This window comes from Coffea eugenioides, chromosome 7 (genome assembly GCF_003713205.1).
Source record: "Coffea eugenioides isolate CCC68of chromosome 7, Ceug_1.0, whole genome shotgun sequence".
Classification (NCBI taxonomy): domain Eukaryota; kingdom Viridiplantae; phylum Streptophyta; class Magnoliopsida; order Gentianales; family Rubiaceae; genus Coffea; species Coffea eugenioides.
In genome coordinates this window covers 33,835,593-33,859,926 of record NC_040041.1, presented here as the reverse complement: position 1 = coordinate 33,859,926, position 24,334 = coordinate 33,835,593, and the positions used below count along the sequence as shown (strand labels likewise).

Below are 24,334 nucleotides of genomic sequence, written 5' to 3'. Positions count from 1 at the left end.
GCCGTTTCATCTTCTTTCTATCAAAAGGTGAAGTTCATTGTCAATGATCAGCTCACCACCATGTTCGCTGAGGATGATTGCACTGTGATCATTAATTTTGCATCAAAGGAGGAGAATGGTAGAAAAACTTTGGCTTCCCCCCATCATGTGGCTGACATTGTGTCCATAGGTGAGGCATCTGAACAAGATTTATTGACTAAGACCGGCCTGCCAGAAGCTAGCATCATGATGGCCAAAAAAATGATAACAGGAGGGTATAAGGTAGACAAAGGTTTGGAGCAAAATTTGCAAGCCAGGAACCTATAGAGCTTTTTGAGAAGAAAGACACGTTTGGATTGGGATTCCAACCGACTGTTAAGGGTAAGAAGGAGATGCAAACTTGCAAAAAGGTAGAGAATGAGGGAAAGCAGATCACTATGAGGACGAGCTACTGGAAGAAATGGAGTTCGCGACCATCCCTAAAGAAGCCATGCAAAATTGGACTACAGATTACCTTTTCTCTCAAAGGGAATTTCAGTAAATTTAGGGGATTGTTCTTGGCCAAAATCAATGACAAAAAGCTACTTTATTTTTAGTTATTTGTTTCCTCCCAGTGTCATGTTAATACACGTTTTGTTTAAATGAAAGTCCGTTCCCACTGCACAGTTCTATCGAATATGTATTTGTTTTGACTAATATTTTAGGTTGCAAAGTTCTTGTTTTTTATTCCAATATCTGTCTGCTTCCTTAAATTCAATGAAATGGAAGATTTTTGTCCATATTTATTATTTTTTACTTATTTATTGTGCATGTTTACTTTATTTTCAGATAGCCAAAAATAAAATCATTTGACCCTTCGGATATCATTGCTCTGGAATTCAATGATTGCCAACTCGATATCTCTCACGAATTTAAAATTATGAAATTCAAAAATCAAAAAGAGAGTGATAGCGAGGAAGAATCCGAGTTTATTTTAAAGATTTTTGAACAATATGAGAAGAAACCCAAGCCGAACTTAGAAGAGACAGAAATCATTAACATTGGCACTAAGACGGAGGTTGAAGAAATTAAAATCAGCGTGCATTTGAATAAGGGGCAGAGAAAAGAGATGATTGAATTCTTAATCAAATTCCAAGACGTGTTTGCATGGTCGTATGCAATGTTTTGAAAACCAGACCGGACCGGCCGGTTCGACCAGTTGAACCGCGAACCTGCCATGGCATCGGTCCGGTTCTATGCTTTGGTTGACTTTGCTAGAGAACCGGTCAAACTCGGTCAAAACCGTGAAACCCGGTGAACCGTGTTGAATCGGATTGAACCGCTTTTTTTTTTTTTTTTTTTTTTACTTTTTGCAAAATGCTTCTATCAAAATTCGAACTCAAGACCTTTGCAATAGAAGACCAATGTAGTAACCATTGCACCATCACATTTTATTTGTTTTTTTTGATAACTTATTTATATAAAACAAACATCTATATTTCATTTTTCCATTTTTCTTACAAAACCTCATTCTCTCACGACTTTTTATTTTTAATCTTCAACTCTTTCTTTCTCTATCATCTTTTCTTTTGTCACTCCATTTTTAATCAAACCTCATTAGTTTTAATTTATTGATGTTTTCTTCTATCTTTTTATTTTGTTTTTGTCCATTAAATTGGAAAAAGTTAAAAAAGAATTATTTTTCTTTAGCCCAAATTATTTAATGCCACAACCACTCACTTTTATCTCATTTTTTGTTTCTTATCAAGTTTGCATTTCTATTTTCAATTCTCTTAACTTCTTTCGAACTCTAAACTTTCTTTTTTAAATTACAATCTTTAAATCTCAAAGACGTAAATTAAAATTTAAGTTCACAATGTCAAATTCTCATAGACGTGAATTTTGTATAATTTCAAAATATTGTGATATTTTTGGGTTGGATTTAAAATTTTTTTGGTAGATATAATTGAAATTGAGATGAAATTTATTTGTTTTAACTTATAATTTAAAAATTTTATTTTTGAAAATCCAAATTATTCAAAAATAGTGAACTTTTCATCATATGAAGTTTTAAATTAGTCCATTACATGTCTTATTTTGTGCATATATATATTTATATAAATTATTTTTAAAAAAATTCATTGAACCGAGATTGAACCGGTCCGACCGGTTGAATCTCGACCCTTTCACCTCACCGGTTCAATTGACGGTCCGGGTTTTAAAACATTGGTCGTATGATATATGCCCGAAATTTCAACAGACATAGTAGTTCACAGATTGCCGACTGATCCAAATTTTTCGCCAGTAAAGCAAAAGCCGCGCAAATTTAAGCCAGATATAAGTCTCAGAATCAAAGAGCAGATCAAAAAGCAGTTCCATGCCAGAATCATTATAGTGTCTCATTACCACATGTGGCTTTCAAATCCTGTACCTGTTTCGAAGAAAAGTGGAGAAGTGCGAGTCTGTGTCGATTATAGGAATCTTAACAAAGTTAGTCCGAAAGATGATTTTTCGCTGCTAAACATTCATATTCTTTTGGACAGCACCACGGGACATGAAATTGAATCTTTCGGTGATTGTTTCACCGGGTATCACTAGATCTTGATAGCTAAGGAAGATAGAGAGAAGTCTGCTTTCATTACTCCGTAGGGAACCTTCTGTTATCGGGTAATGCCATTCGGATTGAAGAATGGTGGAGCTACCTATCAATGGACCATGACCACTTTGTTCCACGATATGATTCATAAGGAGATGAAAGTCTATGTGAACGATATTATCATTAAATCTAAGAAAGTTGAAAACCATCTGGTTGATTTGAAGAAATTATTCGAAAGGTTGAGGAAATACAACTTAAAGCTGAATCCTGCAAAATGTGCTTTTGGAGCTCCAGTCGATAAATTGTTACTTCCTCCGTCCCATATATTTGGTTTTATTTGGGGATATGTGCTTTTTATGCATAGTACACTTCACCAAAAAAAATTTTCTTTTCTCCACTTTTGCCCTGATGCACAGTACACTCCACTTTTGCCCATCACCCTTATCTGATACAAACACTTCTTCCGGAGACATTGATGTGACAAGTGACAACTCTTCAAATCACAAGCTACAAACTTTCTTCCGGCAAGAAAATTTCATCGTCTTTTACTACTCCACTTCCTAAATTTCTTCCATCTTTTGCTAATAAATCCTTAAAATTTTGTTCCACCTAACTTTCGATAGCAAGTTGACGCTAATGCTCAAGGAAGAGATGAAAACTCTATGGGATCCAATTCTTCAATAAAGGTTCATCTAATTTGCACTGCCTATATTTGAATTATTCATCTAATCAAAACATATCAAGATTGAGTTTTTTTTTTATTCTCTTGTTACGATTTGTTTTTATTCTTTTTTTTTTGGGTTTATGTCAAGAGGGCGTTAATTCTTGTCTTGCTTAATTATAATTTCTGGTTTTTTTGTTTTTAAGATTTACCGCCAAATTGGTCTAAAACTTTTGCAAGTTGGCGGATTTCTAAAAATTGAATTGCCTATTTTAAAAATTTGTTAGCTAAGGAATACGACTACTCACTCCTAGTTCTACTCTGTATATAAATATAAGCATTATGCTCTGTTTCATTGGCGACTTTTTAAAGAAAAATGGATATGCTTGATGACATTGAAACTTCCTGCAATCGTATAAAGAGATTAACTAATGAAGAAAGGCAATCCATTTTTGAAACTCTCTTGCAGTATAGTGATGGTGGAAAATTGAGAAGAGGGACAATTAAGAATGTTGTAGACTTATTTCAGATAAATGTCATAACTGTTAGCAGGATTTGGAAACGAGCGGCAGTCTCTTTTGCAAATGGAGGAGTAGTTGATGTAACTCGGAGATTTACAAAAGGACCTGGACGGAAATGAGTGGAAATAGATTTCACCTCCGTTATGACAATTCCTCTTCGCAGTCGAACAAACATTCGTTCTCTCTCCAGTGAAATGAAAGTGGCTAAGTCAACTCTTCATTGACAAATTAAAGAAAGTGCTATTCGGCCGCATTCAAATGCATTGAAACCACAGTTGACGGATGAAAATAAGCAAGTAAGACTTCGATTTTGCTTGTCAATGCTTGAATATGAAAGTCTCAATACTAAACCAGTTTTTAGGAGTATGTTTAATGTTGTTCATGTTGATGAAAAATGGTTTTATATGACTAAAGAATCCAAAAGGTACTATCTTCATCCTGAGGAAGAGCAACCTCTTCGAACATGTAAGAGCAAAAAATTCATTGCAAAGGTTATGTTTCTAGCTGCTGTAGCTCGACCTCAGTTTGATTGCTCTTACTACCGAGAATTTGATGGCAAAATTGGTAATTTTCCCTTTGTACTAAAAGAGCCGACAAAAAGGAATAGTAAAAATTGGATTGCTGGTACATTAGAAACGAAGCCAATATTGTCAGTGGCTAAAGAGATGTATAGAAGATGCCTAATTGAAAAGGTTTTGCTTGCAATACACAGTAAATGGCCACGTGAGAATGGTACTGAAATTTTCATCCAACAAGATAATGCCAAACCACATATTAATCCCATAGATTCTGAATTTATTGAGGCTGCTTCAATGGATGGATTTGATATTCACTTGTTATTTCAGCCTCCTAATAGCCCAGACATGAATGTTCTTGATTTAGGATATTTTAGGGCCATACAATCACTTCAACATCAAGAAGCGCCCAAAACAATTGATGAGCTAATCCTTGCTGTTGAAAAATCATTTGATCAACTATCAACTGACAGCCTCAACAATGTTTTCTTAACATTGCAATCATGTATGGTAGAGGTGATGAAGAACTTAGGGGAAAACAATTACAAGTGCCGCACATTGGAAAGCATCATTTAATGAAAGATGGTTCTCTTCCTCTGCACATTGAATGTGAAAAAGAACTTGTTAACCAAGTTCGAAGTCATATACAAGCTTGAAGATGGTTTCATTGGATAGGTTCACTTATATGCAAAACTAGTTTGTGCTTTACAGTTTATGTTCCCTACTTCTTTGTTTATGGTTGTTTACACTAACTTTTGTTTTTTTTTCTTCTTTATATAGGTATTGAAGTATACTAATCAGGTTTTTACAAGTAAATGGCAGTACAAGTGGTTCGATTTTGCATCTTATATTTATGGTAGTTTACACTTACCTATATTCTTTATCTTCTTATTTATTGGTACTCGACAGTATAAGTGCTTGGATTTTGCAAAATGTAAAAAAGGACTCAATCTTTCTTTTGATCAGTTATTCTTGTTTGCTTAATGCGTATCTATGAAATATTGATATGGCAATTTATAAAGATGCATATCTATGGAAATTGGTAAATTATTCTTGTTTACTTAATGCATATCTATGGTTGTTTACTTATTAGAAATATAAGTTGAGTTATTGGATATGGCAATTCATATTTTATTATTTTTTAGATTGATTCTTTTGATATTCTCAATTATCTGCATCTTTATTTGTTGTTTTGATTAACTCAAGTTTTTTCTCATCTTACTTGCAGGGACTTAAAGTCTAAAAATTCAAACTTTTTGAACTAGATGGTGCAAGTACTTTAATTGTGGAAAGATTGGAGTACTAAAAGTGCTTACCAATTTGTAAATTAAATGTTTTTGCTCACTTTAGTAAAGTGACTTTTGTAAAGCATGTACTCCATATAAAGGCTCATTTTGGCCGAATGTTTTTGGTTGAATCTTGTATGCTAATGCCTTTTTTTCCTCTTTGGCTGGATCATTTTGATTGAGTAATAGGTGTGGGCTACTTCTCTTACTCCGTTTGTGCCAATGTGAATTTTTATTTTTTCATAAAAAAAGATGTGAATTTTAATTTGTAGATCTCTAATTAAAATTATAGAAAAAAGATATACACTTTGTCCTGCAACCGAGAAAAGAGAAGCACTTTGTCTTGAAACCAATGATTGTGGGACCCATACACTTTGTCCTACAACCGAGAAAAGAGATGTACTTTGTCTTGAAACCAAAGATTGTGAGACCCATAGCATTTTGTGGGCCAAACTATAGTATTCTTTATGCATAATTAATGAAGGGTATGGAGGGAATTTCAGAGTATAAAGTAGTTAAAAATAGAAAACATGACAAATATTTTGGGACAACCAAAAAATAAAAGAATGACACTTTCAATGGGACGGAGGGAGTAGGATTTATTATGAGTAAAAAGAGAATTGAGATTGATCTGACAAAAATCAAAGCAATTCAAGAGATGCTCATACCGAAAACTCAGAAGGACGTGAAAAGTTTTTGGGAAGGATCAATTCTATCGACAGATTTATCGCTCAATTAACGTCTACATGTGAGCCTTTGTTCAAATTATTAAAGAAAAATGTGCCGATGCACTAGAACAAAAAATGTTAGCAAGCTTTCGATAAAATTAAGGATTATCTGTTGAATCCTCAGGTCTTAGAGCCATCGAAATCAAGTCGACCTCTGATCATGTATCTGTCCGTGTTGGGGTGAGGCTATGGGATGCGTGTTGGGACAGCATGATGACTCGGGGAAGAAGGAGCAAGTGATCTATTACCTCAGCAAGAAATTCACCGCCTACGAGACCAACTATTCTTTTCTTGAAAGGAGTTGCTGGGCCTTAACTTGGGTCGCTCAAAAGTCGAGGCATTACTTGTTTAGTCACACTACCTACCTTATTTCTCACTTCGACCCTTTGAAGTATTTATTGGAAAAATCGATGCCGACGGGACGTATGGCAAAGTGGCAGATGATTCTTTCAGAGTTCGATATCATTTTCACTACGCAGAAGGCAATCAAAAGTCAAGCCGTAGCGGATCATTTGGCCGAAAATCCAAGAGAAGATGATTACCAGCCATTACATACATATTTTCCTAACAAGGAGATCTTATTTATTGGTGTATTTGAAGATATGAACGAGCAATACCCTAGGTGCAGGTTATTATTTGATGGCGGTTTGAATTCTTTTGGAGCCGAAATCGGAGCTGTTTTAGTGTCACCTGAGGGAAACCATTACCCTGCTGCCTCTAAATTATGATTTTCTTGTACTAACAACATGGCTGAGTATGAAGCTTGTATTTTTGGACTAAAAATGGCATTTGAGATAGAGATAAGGGATTTGATAGCGTTCAGTGATTCTGATTTGCTAGTGCATCAAACACTTAAGTCGTGGGTAACGCGAGACTCAAAAATCATGTCGTATCATTGTAGTCTACTTAGTTTGGCCTATAAGTTCAGAAGTTTGAAATTCAGGCATATCCCTCACACTTGCAATGTTTTTGTTGATACTCTGGTCACTTTGTCTTCTATGATTCAACACCCGGACGAGCTGGTAAGCGAACCTATTCAGATTCAGTTCCAAGATAAATCGACACATTGCTTAACTATAGAAGAGATCTCTGACGATCATCGGTGGTATAGCGCCATCAGAAATTTATAAAGACGGGATCTTACCCTCTGGTTGCTGATTCAACTGCCAAAAGCTCCTGGCGCAAAATGTCATCAAGATTTTTTCTGAACGGAGAGGTGTTATATAAGAAAACATCTGATTTGTGCCTTCCAAGGTGCATCAATAGAGAGGAAGCTGAATATATGATGAAAGAAATTCACAGTGGTGTATGTAGACCCCACATGAATAGGCACTTACTGGATAATAAGATCATGAGAATGAGGTATTTTTGGCTCACCATGGAGTATGACTGTGTAGATTTTGTCAGGAAATGTATTAAGTGTCAAATGCATGCCGATATTATACATGCTCCTCCTACAGAGTTACGTAGTGTGACTACTCCTTGGCCCTGCTCAATGTGGGGAATGGACGTGATTGGAACTATTGAACCCCTAACTTCAAATGGGCATCGATTCATCCTGGTAGCGATCGAATATTTCACCAAATGGGTTGAAACGGCATCTTACAAGAGCGTGAACAAGAAAGTAGTATTCGATTTTTTGAGAGACCACATTATCTGTCGTTTCAGAGTGCCAAAGATGCTGATCACTGACAATGCCAGAAACCTCAATAATGACATGGTAGATGGATTATGCGAACAATTCAAAATCAAACATCAGAATACGGCTATCTACAGGCTTCAGATGAACGGAGTAGTAGAGGCTGCAAACAAAAATCTGAAAAAAAATCATTCGCAAAATGACGGAAATGCATCGAGATTGGCATAAGAAGAAGCCGCATGTATTAATGACTTATTGGACTCCAATTAGAACTTTTATTGGGGCAACGCCTTATTGTCTCATGTACGATATGGAAGCAGTATTACCCGCAGAGGTTGAGATCCCCCCTTTGCGCATTTTAATGGAAACTCAGTTGGATAAAGCAGAATGGACTAAACAACAACACGAGCAACTATCCTTGATTGATGAAAAGCGATTAAATACCGTTTGCCACGAACAGTACTATCAAAGGCGAATGGCTCGTGCCTACAATAAGAAGGTCAAACCTCATCTATTCCAAGAAAGGGACAAAGTTTTGAAACGAATTCTTCCCATCCAAGATGAAGCTAAAGGAAAATTTGTTCCAAATTGGCAAGGACCTTTCATTGTTAAGAAGGTATTGCCTAGAGGAGCACTTATTCTCATAGAGATGGGCGGACAGATTTTTCCTCAGCCAATCAATTCAGACATGTGCAAGACGTTTTTTATCTGATTATGTGAATTTTTTTGAAATACGGTTTAAGGTGGACTATAAGGCGGGCCTTTTTCTTTTTCCTTTGAACATTTTATCTCTAGTTCTCCCCTTTGAACCTCCAGAATAATCTACTCCTTAGTTTGGTAACCGCCTAAAGATCGCAAACCACACACTGGGGCTAATTTTATCTTACATTTGTAAATAAATTAAAAAGAAAAAAGAAAAAAGCAAAAGCCAAACTGGGAAAAATTTTTAAGTTTCAATAGCCCTATACTGGGGCAAGATTTTATAGGATGTGATCTTAGGATTTTTGAAAATCCTAAAAAAAAAAAATTTTGCCTTCCAACCATAACATTTCTTAACACCACGCCTGACCCTATTACAAAAGCCTTAAAGCCCCGACTTCCACCTTAGCAGTGACTCTAATAGAAATTTTTTTAATCAAATGGCAAATGATGTCAATACACTTTCGTCAATTTTGCAAGGGAAGGATTGTCACACTGATGCCATCAATTCTTGAAACATATTTCTAAATCGATATAGGCTATTGGTAAAATTTGTTAATTAGGTGAAAACCTGAAAGGGCACCTTTTCAAAAAAAAAATAACAACAAAAAAAACAAGCAAAAGCAAAAGTAAAAGAAAGAAAATAAATGGGTTGGGGCAACCTTGGTGAAAACCCGAAAGGGTGCTAAGGTAGCGTTTTGAATCATGGACTAAGCTAGAAATAGAAAGCCGAGAGATTCTATATTCGTTTGGATTTCTCCTCGTGTTGAGCTTCTTTTGGCAACACCAAATTTCAGAAATGTGATATCTGAAGGGGTCAAGTGTGATGTTTTTCTCATCATAGATGGGTAATTCGAATTTGTATTTGAGTCTCCAAATTGTTCCGTAAACTTTGTAAGAGTCATTTTTCTTGTTGAAGAATTATTTTACTCCATTTGGTGTCCGCATGAAATAATTTTGTCTAAAATTTTTATTTGCGTTCCATTTAACTCACCCAAAAGACAATCCCTGTAATCTATCGTAATTGGTGCATAAACATATTTCTTATGGTCTAAACTCAGTTGGCTGAATACAGATGCTAGCAGATCAAGAAGGGGCTACACAAGATTTTCGAATCAAACAGTTGTGCGATATTAAAAGGATCAAGTTTCCCAAGACTCGAGGGATCACATGCTAGTGGCATTATATTTCGTTGTAATTATTTCTCTTTTACAGGATTGAACTACACACATTTTCTTAAAGGATCAGAAAATCAGTAATCATTCAGTCAAGTCTAATCTATACTGGGGCAATTTTGCCACAAAGGTGACATTTTATCATTTAAGTAAGTCTAATATTTGTTTAAAAAAATAACAAAAATCACTTCGCACCTTTTGATTCAAACACATTTTTTGTCTAACTCTTTTATTTTGTTAGATTTGGATTTTATCCCACCGAACATTTATTTTGTTAGATTTGGATTTTATCCCATCAACCTTTTATTTTGTTAGGTTTGGGTTTTATTTCATCAATCTCGTCGGATTTGGGTTTTATCCCACCGAACGCTTATTTTGTTAAGTTTGGGTTTTATCCCATCAATCTTTTATTTTGTTGGGTTTGAATTTCATCCTACCAACCTTTTATTTTGGATTTTATCTCACCGAACATTTATTTTATTGGATTTGAATTTTATCGCACTAACATTTTTTTTTTTGAGTTTGGGTTTTATCCCATCGAATGTTTATTTTGTTGGGTTTGGATTTTATCCCACAAATCATGTCAAATTTAAGTTTTATCCCACCGAACGTTTATTTTGTTGGATTTGGGTTTTATCCCACCAACCACATCGGGTTTGGATTTTATCCCACCGAACGTTTCTTTTGTTGCATTTGGATTTTATCCCACCAATCTTTTATTTCGTTAGGTTTGATTTTTATCCCACCAACCACATCGGATCTAGTTTTATCCCACCGACCGTTTATTTTGTTAGGTTTGGACTATCCCACAGCTCCTTTTATTTTCTAGATTTAAATAATTAAGTTTTGCTAGTTGTTTCGATTGTAATTGAGTCAGATAGATAAATAATTGGGTGTCTACATCTTTATCTTGAATTTTTTCGAAATCTAGATAAAGAGGGGCAAGCTATAGACAACAAATTTTATCATTTTATTTTTTAATTTTATTTATTTTATTTTGTTTTGTTTCACTTCCATTTCTTGAAAAAAATCGATTTTTTAGAAAAATCAAAGAAAAAGAAAAGAAAAATCAAAATCAATTTTTGTTAATATATATATATATATATATTTTTACTCACGCGACGTTCATGAATTCATTCCAAAAGCCATGAACGTAGTCGAAGTACAAAATGGCAGCAACAAGCTCCATCCCATTTCCACTCAATTTTGTTGCATTTTTCTTTCCATTTAAGCCCCCCATTACAAGGGATAGATCATCTTCCAATTCTTATCCCAAATCTACCATCTAAAGGCTCAAAATCATCCCTAAAAATCGATTTCATCGCACCCATTGACATTAGGGTTGGAGGGGGTTTTGATTCCATATAAATAGATAACAAGGGGGTCTGAGAAAGAGAGAGAAGGAGAGGAACAAGTGAGGATGCGGTGGAAAAGAAACCCAAAGAGAGAAAAAAGTGAAAAAAGGAAAAAAATAAATTTTTCTGGAAAAATACGATAACCAGGTTGAGCCGTCAGCCTTCTTCATCACTAAATTCCGATCTCGTTTTGAGTTTTTGGAGCGGATTCTCTGTTTCTAAACTTTCTTGGGAGGGATCTAAACAACTTTTATTCAAAAACTGTTTGGAAAAAACATCTCCAAATCAGTTGAATCGGGGTTCCAAGTTCCAGGTTCACCATCGCTGAAATACCTGCGGCAAAAGCTCTTTGAGTTTCGTTTCCAAAACCAGCGCGATTTCTTGGAGGCATTTCATGTTCATTTTACTTCATCGGGGTTCTAAGGTAACCATAGTTTCTCCTCTTGTTGGTTTAACACGATTTTTCATGAAACTCAAACCTGTTAGACATGAATCTTGAGTTATTTTGCTGTTGAGTTTTGCTTCATATTTCAACCGTGCTCATTTTTAGATGATTGGCTTGGTCATGGCTCTTTGCTGTTTGAGTTTAGCTTTGGGATTGTGAAATAAAGTTCATAAGATCTCATTTGTTTGGATTTTGTCTTGTGTGGTTTCTAGGTAATGAAGAACTCAGAGTTGTAGAAGAAGAAGAAAGCTTCTTTGTACTAGACTGCATGGATTTTTTAAAATTGCACTTAGATCCCTTAATTTTTTTACGTAATTTCACTATGATCCAAAAGCTTCTGCAAATGAATCAATTTTGCCCCTTTTAAACTTTAATCTTCTTTTGGATGTTTTATGTGACTTGTTAGGTAGATTAATTTTGAGATTTAATACATAATTAAGGTCTAGCAATTTTTTGTAGATTTATCACTTTGTTGGATTTTAGTAAAATAGGTTAGGTTGGGTTAAGTTTTTTTTTATATGGGCTTTTGGTTAAAGTTTGAGGTTTATTTTGTTGGGTTTCACATGGGTTTGGAGGGTTAAAACCCAATGTTTTCGATTGGGGTTTAGGTGATAAAAAAAGAACGGGTTGGCCTGTTTGTTTTCTTGGACTTTTACTTGGGCTAAGTGGTTTCTGGCCCGAAGGAAATAGAAAAATGGCCCAATGGCCCAATTTCTTAAGAGAATCTGATGACAAAATTTGTGCTTTGACCCCCGGACTTTTAAATAATTATATTATGGCCCTAAAACTTTTGATTTCTTTCAATTAAGTTCCTATTTTAATTGCATTTTGGTCATAAACTTTATTTTTCTTTGATTTTGATCCCTAATCTTTGTAATATTTATAAGTTATCCCAACAAATTTCTTAATTTTTGCAATTAGATCCCTGACAGTTTTATTTCTTAAATACAATTTGTTTTTCTCTTTAATTGTTAATTACACCTCATTTAAGTGCTTTAATTGGTAGATTTCATAGTTATTTTCATTTATTTGTTAATTAAATTGGTGTTTTGACCATTTGTTGATTTTGAAGTATAAGTAGAGCAAATTTCACTCCATTTAACCACAACTTCAAGGGAGGTAATCTCTTTCATTATTTTAAATTCTTTTACGTGTTCCAATGTATTTTTATGTGTAATTGCATGTTTTGAGTGTTTTTTTATTATTCATGTTAAGTTTTCATTTTTTATTTAATTTTGATGATTATTTGAGAGGCATTAAAACGTCAAATTGTAATAGATAGGCGCTCAAGACATGTATTTAGCTAGATTATATAATAGATAGGTTTTAATTTTGCCAAAAATGTAATTAATTAGATAAATGTAATAGTTAAGTTATTATTTTTAAATTTTTTCTTAAATTGTAGTTAGGGCCCCGAATGTAATAGTTAGGCTTTTATTTGTGTGCGTGTTTGCATGCTTGTGTGTTTACGTGTTTATCCGTTTTCACTAGGGTTTTGCATTTAGAAATTATGCCTATGTGTTGTGTGTTTTATGTGCATTATGTGTTTACTTGCTTTAATTATGCTTTATATGATTTATTTAGTTATAGTAAATGCATGATGTCACCACACTAGTCCAACGCTAGTTGTGGCTTTTCTCCCCGATGTCTCACTAATCCAACGCTAGTAAAAATTTTGTAGAAATGGGATTGTCCAATGCTAGACCCTTTAGGTTGTTCTCGAGCTAGATTCATATTTTGCGTGACATTCATAACATTTTATACATATTTTCCATTTTTAGGATATTTTCTCATCTTGCATGATATCTCCTATATAATCTCCCTTGTCCTTATGTGTGTGAAACATAACATTTAGAGTTGCATTTCATTTAAAAAATTAGAAGTAAATTAGTACATTTGCTTGATTAGATTAAGAGAATCACCCTTCAAATATGAGAAATGAACGAGTATGACTTCTTAACTTTAGCACGCTCATGTCTCCTCTATAAAAAGGAAAATTGAAATCACGAACCTTAGTTTTCTGTACCCGTTATGTTGCATTTCTCTCTTTTAGGTCATGTATATTTATATATTATAATTTTTCTTTTTCTTTGAATCTCATTTTTACATATTTGTGACCTCTTTTAAGAATCATTTTTGGGCATCACAACTAATGTGATTCGCACCAATTAAATTTTGAAAAGATATTCCAACCCTTTCGATATTCTTTAGATCTAAATTTGCATCCATATAGAAAACACCCTAATATAATAAGCTTTATAGGTTAGATTAAGAAAATTTTCGACTAAATCTCGCAACTAAATTTCGCTAGGTTGAAAGGGTACTTTAAATTTGATTCTATCAAATCTTTGTCTTCCCTTTCTTCAACCGTGATTCCCGAACTCTTTTCTCTTGTTCTTAAAAATCTGGAGTCGTCTAAAAAGGGTTTTATCTATTTTTTTATTAAAAATATATTTTTAGGTGACTTGGTACACCTAAATTCGATACTAAGTGGCGACTCCTTTTTAGACTATTATTTTGGGCAAAAACCGTTGCACTTTTTAAGTCCCATTTTAGGCCATTTTTCTTTTGTTTATTCTTTAAAATAAAAGACTCATTTTTCACTCATCCTTTTCAATTAAACTCAAAATTTTCAATAACCTATATATAATATAAAATTATTTTATTTTTCAAAAAATGAGGCGCGACAGTTAGGGTTATGTATTTATATAAAATTTGGTTGAGAAAATAAGCTTAGTAAGGGTAATTTAGTCCAAGGGCAATATAGCCCTTTTATTATCATGTTAGTACGGGCAAATTAGTCAAAACATTAAATTAATTACTAGGGGTAAATTAGTGATAAATTTCAAAATAATGAATAGGGGCAAATTAGTGAATTTTTTTTTAATATAATTAGTAGGGGCTAATTAGTCTGTTTATTATCATATTATTATGTAAGAGTATGGTTATATAATAGTCAATATATCATTTATAAGGCAAATTAGTTCAAATATTGTTATATTTGTAGTAAAGACAAATTAGTCAAAAAAACTTTAAAATTAATTAGTAGGGACAAATTAATCCATTCATGTTATATTATCATGTGGGAGTGGGGTTATATAATTATAAGAGTATACATTTGTATTATTTGTAAAAATAAATTAGTCTAAAATATTATCATCTTATCTGTTAGTTATCCTGAGATAACTAGAACTACCTCCCTCATAAGATTATTTTATTCCATGAATAGGGATTAATTCGATTAATTAGAATGTATCATCTCATGTATAAAATGTAACCAAATATGGGATGACACATGATGATTAATTCAATCATGTGTCATTCCATGAACCAAACAGACCCTCAGTGTATATAAGAAAAGCTCTATTAACAATTATAGTATAGCTTACGCATTGTTTAGAAACTAGGTAGTGAGACCTTGCGTTTGACGCGGGGTGCTCTTATTAGGTGAATTGGCTGTTGTTTGTTGGAAGACCTTGTTGGGAGAGAGGAATCATTTTTTGAATGGTTAATACAATAGGGTCTCTGTGGTTATGATATAGTTTGATATATTTTATTAGATGGTTGTGAGACTAAAGATTTGTTAAATCGATAAAAAGGATCTATTAGAAGAGCAACAGGAGTGATTTTAGTAGAAGTAACTAATACTTGTAAAAATACTACGATAATTTGCGAGTAATATTAAGCTTTTGGTGATTGCAAAGATGGATACAGAGGTGAGAATCACATAAATTCTAGTTTATCACCAAAATAACAAAAGAACCTTGTTGTTTGAAGCAAAAGTAATGCATGCCTAGCTAGTGTTTTTGCATGTCTAGCAAAAGTAGATTTTTTGTCATTTTTTTGCTTGACTGTGAAGTTCAGTTAAGCTTTGGATGCTTTGCTGTCTTTGTCAGTTCTTCTTCAAGATTTCATTTTACCGAAGATGAGGAACCTTTGTGGTTGCCTTGATCTATTAGGATGACAGATAAGGTTGATGTTGGAGTGAGAGTCGGGGAAACTTGTTCAATGGAAGCCACGTTTTCTGTGGTGCTGTTTTTTAGAAAGGATGGCGGAGTTGCAACTAACTCTGATGGTTGTGCTTCAACAATTTGATGAGTTTTTGGATCTTGTCCTGGTTCTTCTGGGATGAAGGCTGTGAGGAAAAATAGTGGGAGAAGATGTTTTTGAGAGGGAAGATATGATCTCATCTCAGAGAAGAAGTTTTGATTTTGCAGTTTTTCATTAATTCTGGTAAAGGGCGGCGATTCTCCCTGTAAAAAGATAACTTCTATTAGTCATTTTGGTAGACAATATTGACTGAAATTGTATTTGTTTGTATAATTATATCAAAGTTGATATACCTGTAGATGTTTTTCATATATTTGAGTGACAATGAAATCAAGGAGGGTCTCAGCATTTAGATCCTCTACTGTTGCTTCGATGAAACCAATTTCATCATAAACTTGTGCCTAGAATTTAGCTCTGCGGTAGAGATGATTATTAGCATATGAGATAGAATATGTGAAGGGTATAATAAGGAATTTTAAGAACTTGAAAATGAAGTGACTTTAGTTTTGGTTTTGTATCTTTGAACCCATAGAAATTGCAATCAAATTCCATATCCATGGAGCACCAGTGATGTTGTTGCAGCTAGTACATGTCAACAAGAAAAATCGCTGATTGCAATTGATGATTCTAATTTTTCCTCTAATCCAAAAGTTCTTTATCTAATTCAAACAGAGTTATATAGATGTTAGTATAATTGAGTCAATGATACTATAAAATAATAAGATATGCAGTTGACAATGTAGATTATTGGTGGATATATGTCCATGTTTCATCGGATTTGATGATGCAAGAATCTGTCCAATCAAACAAACTTCAGTGTTGAGTGGTGCAACTGTTTTTTGTTTATTTTTCTCATAGTCTTTCATTGATAACTCTATGAATGTAGGAAATGTTCTCTTCAGACCTGTGATAGTAAAAGCAAATGTCAGTATTCATGTGGATAGTTAGGAAGAGAATTTTCAGTAAAAAAAAATGATATTTGTACATGAAAATATACCAGGTTTTGAGAGAAGCAGTCTGATGTAATGGGGCATCCAAGACAATTGTGCTATTTGGCTGAGTGCTAATGTCAATTCCTGATTTATTGTGCCAAGAAAGTAAATGAAGCTATGTTTATTTAAGTTAAATGTAAATAGCATCAGTTTGATTTTAACTATATTTTTACCATGATAGGTGGTGATTCTAGGTCATAGAATCAGAATTGATGGATGAGTGTGGATTGTGTTGATGAGTTCAACACCTTCATAGTAAATGTAAGGTTCCTACATTATGAATATTAATGGTCTACATCTGTAAATTTCAATATGTGGGTGATATAGTTGAAAGCAAATCATCAGTGATTTCTTGATATATGAAATGTTCTGTAAGTATATTTATTTTGCAGTTTTCAGAGTTAAGATCATGAGATATTTACTCGGGATTCACAACTATGAATCTTCGAATTCTACGTGGTCCTCTTGCAGTACCAACTACTTCTTCTGGGAATGCATGGATTGCTACACACAAGATATCTTGTTGAACATGAAAATTTTCTGATTAGAAAATGTATAGTAAACTACCATATAGTATTCATTATTCATGAATTTTTATACTGAATCTGTCTGCATCACTGTTCTTGTATTTGTCAAGACTCCAAAATGCAGTGATATGAAAGCGGTTTGCTAGCTGAAGTGAGTCTGTTTTGCTGATTTTCTTGATGAAGACAGCTTTAGTGAGTGTTAACTAGAGCGGAATAGAGCCAATTTGGTTTCTTGGATCAGTAACTGGTACAACAGCAGCATTTGCAATGTAATAGATCTCATAAAGTAGTAATTTCTCATGAATGTAATTGACATCTCTATTAAAGGCAATTGCTTGAATTGATTCATGCTATCAAAACAAGAGGAAAAGCAGTAAGCGAATAAGGAGATATTAATGGTTTCAAATTTTGTTTATAGTTTGGTTATTTAATCTTGTTGTTTTGTAATTGATAACTAAGAAAGTCTGACAATTGTCTAGAGAGTGATTTATTGATATATATATAATTTGATGAGAATGATTTAGATAATTAAATTTTAGTATTTGAAAGCTGAGTTGCAGAAAGAGTCTGTATTTCGATCACCTTTTTTTTTGTTTTGCTGGAGAAACAAGTAACTAAATGAGTAAATGAAATGTTTATCAGAGTAGTAATTTATTGGAGTGGGACTATAATTGGTTGGATAGTAAAATCATAATTTTTGATGTGTTAGTTATTCAAGATGACAATCAATGGTGTGAGAAATATTAAAAGTAATAGTGAGTTTTGTATTGAGGTGGTATAAGGTAAATCGAAATATGTTTCTGGCTTGTTCATCTGAAAACATTAGTCTGATGAACCAAGAACCTTGATCCTTTCATTGATAGATTGGTGATTTTTCAGTGAGGATTGCCTTGATCATCCAATCTTTTGTCTCATGAGTCAAACTGCTAACAGGAATACATCTGTCGCCCATAGCTACAATATATGAAATATATAAATTAGTGAAGACAATTATTAGTAGTAATGACTAAAAATCATAAAATGCAAGCATGTTAAATATGATAAACAAAGGAGAATGTGTTGTAAATAACTTGGATGCAAGTTGATATAGAATACAAAAGATTGGTACTTAAGTAGCAGTTGCAACTGCAAGTATTTCTTCATAAACAATGTTTCGAGTACTATTGTCTGGCATGCATTCAAGCACAACTGGTCTTAGAAGTATCTTTAGTTTTTCCGCAGTTCCTGCCCTTAACATTGCAACATACAACTGGCTATGTGAAAAAACTGGTTCTTTTAAATATATTCCAACAAAATCAAGTGTCTGGCCTTGTGATTTGTTAATAGTCATTGCAAAACATAGTGAAACAGGGAATTGAGTTCACTTGAATGGTATTGGGTAAGATTCATCATTTGAGATAAGAAGTGGAATTCAAGGAATGAAAACTTGTTTTTCACTATGATTTCCTGAAGTAATTTGTGCATGAATAAGATTGAGAGCAAAATTCAAACAAATTAAACGTGTTCCATTACACAAACCTTCAACGGGATTCAAATTTCTCAAAAGAATTATAGGACAATAAGGTTTCAAGATTAACTTGTGAGATGATAATCCTGGTGATTGGATAGTGTTGAGAAAATCTCAGTGATCAGCTTGCTTTGAGGGGTCAAGTGTTTCATTAAAACTCATGTATCTTGTTTCTTGACCAAGAAATCTTTGAATCAAAAGGTTATTTATATCATGGACAAAGTCATTCATTGTAGTAAGAATGGCTCTATTGATGACACTTGAAGTATTGTGAATGAAATCAGTGAGTGATAGATAGACAACACTTATTAACTGATGAAGAGAAACAACATCATTCACAAAAGTATCAGGATAGATAATGGCAATTGAATTTTGCTGTCTCCAAATGTTGGTTGTGTCTCATTCCCAATTCTAAGCAGAAGATCAGAAAACAGGGGATCCAATCGAGCTCAGATATTTTTAGTTAGATGCATTTTTTGCAGCTGAGGCTAGATGTAAGAATTGACAAGTGATGCAGATATATAATCTTCTTTCTGACCTCTTTGAACAACAGGGAGAGTTTATTGAAAATCTCCACCAAACACAATGATTTTGCCATGAAATATAATATCACAATCTAGAATATCATGAAGCATTGCATCAAATGATTCAATTGCATATTTTTTAGCCATTGTTGCTTCATTCCATATAATCAACTTTGCAAGTTTTAGAAGCTTACTGATACTGCTTTGTTTTGAGATGTTACAGGTTTGCTTGCTGTCTTGGTGAAGTGGAATCTTGAAACGAGAATGTGCCGTGTGCACTCCTGGCAATGGCAATGCTGCAGCACCAGACATTGTTGTTGCTAGTGCAATATGACCTCTTGATCTCACAATTGCAAGCAATGCTTTATATAAAAAAGATTTACTAGTTTCACCGAGACCATCAATGAAAAAAATAACAAGAACATTTTCATTAATTTTTTGGATTATTTTGTCAAATGCAAACTTTTGTGCTCTGTTTAACATTGAGACTGAAGCCAAATCTTCATCAGAAATAGGTATCTGATACTCAACTTCAATTTCTTTCATAAACTTATCTGAACACAACACATGATAAGGAATATCTGTGAGGTTGTAATCAGTTATATCTTTTCCCATGATCTGGAGATGCTGGTCAATCAAGTTGAGAACTTGAATTTGCATATGTCGCTGCCATAAAGCTGAATTTTGTTTAATGTCTTCTAACAGATGATTCTCAAATTTAAACCAAGCGGCTCTTGGATTTGTTGGTGTGAAGTGTACAAGTAGGAGAGTCAAAAGTGTCTTAGGAAACATGGCATGTTGTATACAAGTGCCTCAGATAAACATTCATCAAAACCATTGTCTATTTAGAGTAATCCACGTAGTTTTGCAGCTTCTTTGTATGAGGATGCTTGGTGACCATCGACAGATTTTTACTCATCAAAAGAGGTTGGTTTTCTCACATACATAAGTAACATTTTGAGGTAATATCTTTCTCCTTCAATAGGGTGTGCTGTGTTAATACGGCTGATGATCTCTCCACATTTTCTGTCGATTCATATCCTATCACCTTCATCCCAAGTAAAGTATCGAGGAAATTCTCTGTGGAGACAATTGAGGTTCTGTGCTTTTTTATTTGTTCGATTCATAGAGAAAAATTCTGTCAATATTGTCCTTGAATTTCTTTCATTACCAAAAACATCTTGCAATGTCTAATCTTTGGTAAATGATATAGGCTGATAATTTTTCAAATGTAAATGCATTGTCATTACTGATGATGACTGTTAGTTACATCAAATGCAAATATCCTTCACATAGCTTCAGGAGCACAAATCCATCTAGCAGATTGAAAATTATGAATCTCATCAATGATATTTTCTGTCTGTTGAGCAGTGATCTGATACATAACCTTGTCGTGTTCCTTGTAGACGTATTTGTAAATATATTTTACTGCTTCAATAGCAGAGTATATCTCGACATTGATGTGATAGTCAAATTTTGCAAGCAAATATGCATTATATGGCACAATCCAGCGATTATCAAACAGATGATCCCTGACAACAATATTTTTTCCATCGATGTGCCTTCTGTAAACAAAATAGGAGTTCTTTGCATGTTTAGTGTATGCATAAAATTCTTTTGGATAGTTATTTCTACACTTGCCATTTTGACATACAGGGCTGTTTGGATTCAATGTACCATATGGTCCATGAAAGCGTGTGCTTTATTACCAATGAATATAAATATGGTGACCCCTTAGATCTGGCAGTTCTGTAGAAACAATTCTATTATATGTTTCAGGTGAAAACATCTTTGATCTTTGTCTAAGGATAATCAGGAAATGAGCATATGATAATCCTCGTTTCTGAAATTCAATCACATAAGTATAAGCTGCGACTTCACCGAAGAGATTTCTTTTGAACAAATCATCTTTTAACTACTCAAGTTTTGCTCGAAATACCTGGGAAATCAAATGTGGTCTATTTTGGATTTCATCTTCATCTGTTAAATGTTTTTTTTTTATCTCTGGCCAAGGTGGATTACATGTCATAGTGAGAAAGGTGTCAGGTTTTCCATACCGTTGAATAAGTGACATGGCATCCATATATCTTCGACGCATATCTTTGGGGCCTTCTATAAAACTCGCTGGAAGAATAATTCGTTTACCAATTTTTTATCCTGAAATCTCACTACTTGTTACACTATCCATTAGTTCTTGATAAACTTCAGTTCTTAAGTGTTGCTGCCTATTTCTGTGAAATTCCAACCGTGATGTCTCCAACTTAACATAGGTCTCCACTGAGTACTGTTGTAGTAGTCTTCCTATGTGTAATAGATTTGATTCATCACTATCTCTTATTTGAAACTTATATGTATAATATCCATGGCAAGATATTGTTGGTCTCTTGGTTTTCTTTTTTTTTTTGACACTGTCAGAAATGAACAAGATATGAATTAGTTATTGAAGGGATAGAATTAAAATATAGGTAAATATGCATAAATATTTTGGAATTGTAATTGATTGTGAAAACTAATAATATAAATGAGGAATTGAATGGAAAGCAGCAAAATATAAATAAATTTGAATGAGTCTTTTGAAATTGTGATTAATTGTTATCAATACTTTTTTCTTCAGCAAAAATGACTTCATCTATGTGCAAGCAATTTTGGGTTGAGAGAATACTTTGCTTCAGGCATGTTGCACCTGATTGGTTAAGAATGTCTGATCTTGGTATTCACAGTATACCTTAGTGCCATCCAGTCTCACCCTTTGCAAATATAAGTGGATACTGAAGTGTATCATAACAGCCATAATATTGTTTTAATATGCGCTTGCTTCCTGTCTTTGTGAAATCTGGATATTTTCAGTGCTATCACCAGTGTTGTGATCATTTTTATTCCATATTGCTGCTACTTGAGACACTACAGGAAGGTTGTAGACTCTTTGATTCAAACCTGGATTTGATTTCAAGAAAATTTTGTGATCTTCAAGATCATAGAGTTCCACCAAGCTTCTTATGAAAGTGGAATAAGGATTATCATGAAGAATATGTTTGAGATGCTGGATAATGGATTCCCTGAACTTGCTAGAAATTGCCATGCAATTGGCTATCTCATGTTGCGTATCATAAAAATATAATTACAGGTTTGTTGCTGCTTCATCTTCAGAAGGATCCAATGGATTGATAAAAGTGATAAATCTGGCCCTGTACTCTGAATGTATATATACCATTATTCCTTCTACTAAGATTTTTATCATAATGAACACCAAGGGATGTAAAAGCAAACGTGTTATTGTAATTCCTGATGCACAATCGAAATTCTCAAGCTTCAGGAGTATTTGCCCTATAAAGTTGAACCAATTTTTCTGGCATATGAGTTTCTGCTAAGTGCATTTCAACTGCTGAACAACAGAATCTCGGTGGCTCCATGTAGAATTGCTCAGCACGACAAAAAATACGGTCTGGAACTTCTAGCAAAACACTTGGGTGAAGTGGTATTTTGTTCCAACAATGATATGTTTCTTCTTATACGACGTGGACCTATAGAATATGGAATATAGGTGCCTCTAACTGATAAGGAAACGAGAAAAAGTGTAAAGAATCCAAGGCACACTCACATACACATATGTATATATAAATTTATAATATCTAGCTACTAGTTGGATGCTGCAGACTACTGGTTGATGGACAGCCTTGAGATAGAACAGTTGATAGTAGAGGATAGTAAGATTGCAGAAGAGATCACAATAAAGAAGAATGGATTCAAAAGTTCGAAAAATTAATAGTTGTTAGTATATAAGAAGAGAAGAGAAAAGTATAGTTGATAAATAATTAGTAAACCTACCTAAATCTACAACTAAGGAATGATGCATGATATTTGTTTGAAAAGCTATCCAAGAAGGATGTTTTGAGAGAGCAGACAGCCAGTTGTTGCAAGAACTGTTGATAGAGGCAAAAAAACAAACAGTAACAATTTGTAAGGCTTCATATGGATTTGATAGCCAGTATAAAACAATTAGATTAGGAGGCTCAAGAGAATACTTTGATTAACAGTGTCGTTTGTCGAGTTGAAATGCATGGTTGACTGATCACAAAAGTTAACAACAGGCATTTGAAAACATGTACACTTGGCTTTCAATAGAGCTGAAAGTGATACATCATTATGGAGAGGAACATCAACAAGTGTATCATCTATTGGAGAAAAAGGTATAGCATGGGCAGTGTGGTTGTTTCTGTTTTGATATTTAGTATTCTGTTGTGTTTTTTGTTGTTTCTCTGTTGCTTTCTTAGCAATCTTTCTCATCGACGTTGATTAGCTTGTATACGATGCTCGACTTCAGAAATAAATTTGCGCTTTTGGTCCATATCACAAGATGACTCTTGGTAGCAAAAGTCACAGAATTGACAGTGAATGTGATAGCACAAGTTTTATGTTATAGATCATATAACAACAGTAACAAAGAAAATCCATACGTGCTGGAAAAAGATAAAAATAAAAATGGCAATAAACGATGGGAATGACAAATATATTTAAATAAAAAAGAAACAAAAGTAGAGAATGAAAGCAAATGATATAGCTATGGGTTAATATGCAAAATTTAAATTAAAAAGAAATGCATGTACCTTGAAAGTGGGGCAGAAAAAATCCACAATCCGAATTAGACAGGAGACAGCTGATGCAAAAACAGAGATGAAATGGAAAATGTCAATATCCTAAAATGCTATGTGAAGGATAACCAAGTTTCGATGCTAATACTGTAAATATCAATTCTAGGGATGGCAATGGGGGGCACCCGCCCCGCGGAGGGCTAATGGGGAGGGGGTTGGGGCGGGGGAGTGTACCCCCACCCCATCCCCTGCCCCGCCACCCGCTTTAAAAAAATAAATATATAAAATATATATGTATATAATTATATATATAATATATAATTTAATTAGTTACAAACATATTATAATGATATTATTAGTTATATGTATTATATAATGTCTATTAGCATATATAATATAATTGATATTATTAATTATACTAATAAATATATATGTGTACTAATACAAATTATTAATTGGTTATACTAAATTTACCAATACATTTATACTAAATCCCTAATTACACTTAATACAATAACATTTTTTTCTTAAAAAAAGCACAAGCACAATAATGAATTAGTAATTGTA

At 33.7% G+C, this 24,334-nt stretch overlaps 3 protein-coding genes across 3 annotated transcripts; 2 read left to right on the top strand and 1 right to left on the bottom strand.

The window, feature by feature from the left end:
• Positions 1–4,101: 4,101 nt before the first annotated feature.
• Positions 4,102–4,827, top strand: LOC113777274. The gene has a single exon (XM_027322310.1). It carries the CDS (start codon positions 4,102–4,104, stop codon positions 4,825–4,827), a length of 726 nt encoding a protein of 241 aa, XP_027178111.1.
• Positions 4,828–8,103: 3,276 nt separating this feature from the next.
• Positions 8,104–8,616, top strand: LOC113777273. The gene has a single exon (XM_027322309.1). The coding sequence runs from the start codon at positions 8,104–8,106 to the stop codon at positions 8,614–8,616; it is 513 nt and encodes a 170-aa protein (XP_027178110.1).
• Positions 8,617–19,214: 10,598 nt separating this feature from the next.
• Positions 19,215–19,838, bottom strand: LOC113777272. Its single transcript, XM_027322308.1, has one exon. The coding sequence runs from the start codon at positions 19,836–19,838 to the stop codon at positions 19,215–19,217; it is 624 nt and encodes a 207-aa protein (XP_027178109.1).
• Positions 19,839–24,334: the final 4,496 nt, after the last annotated feature.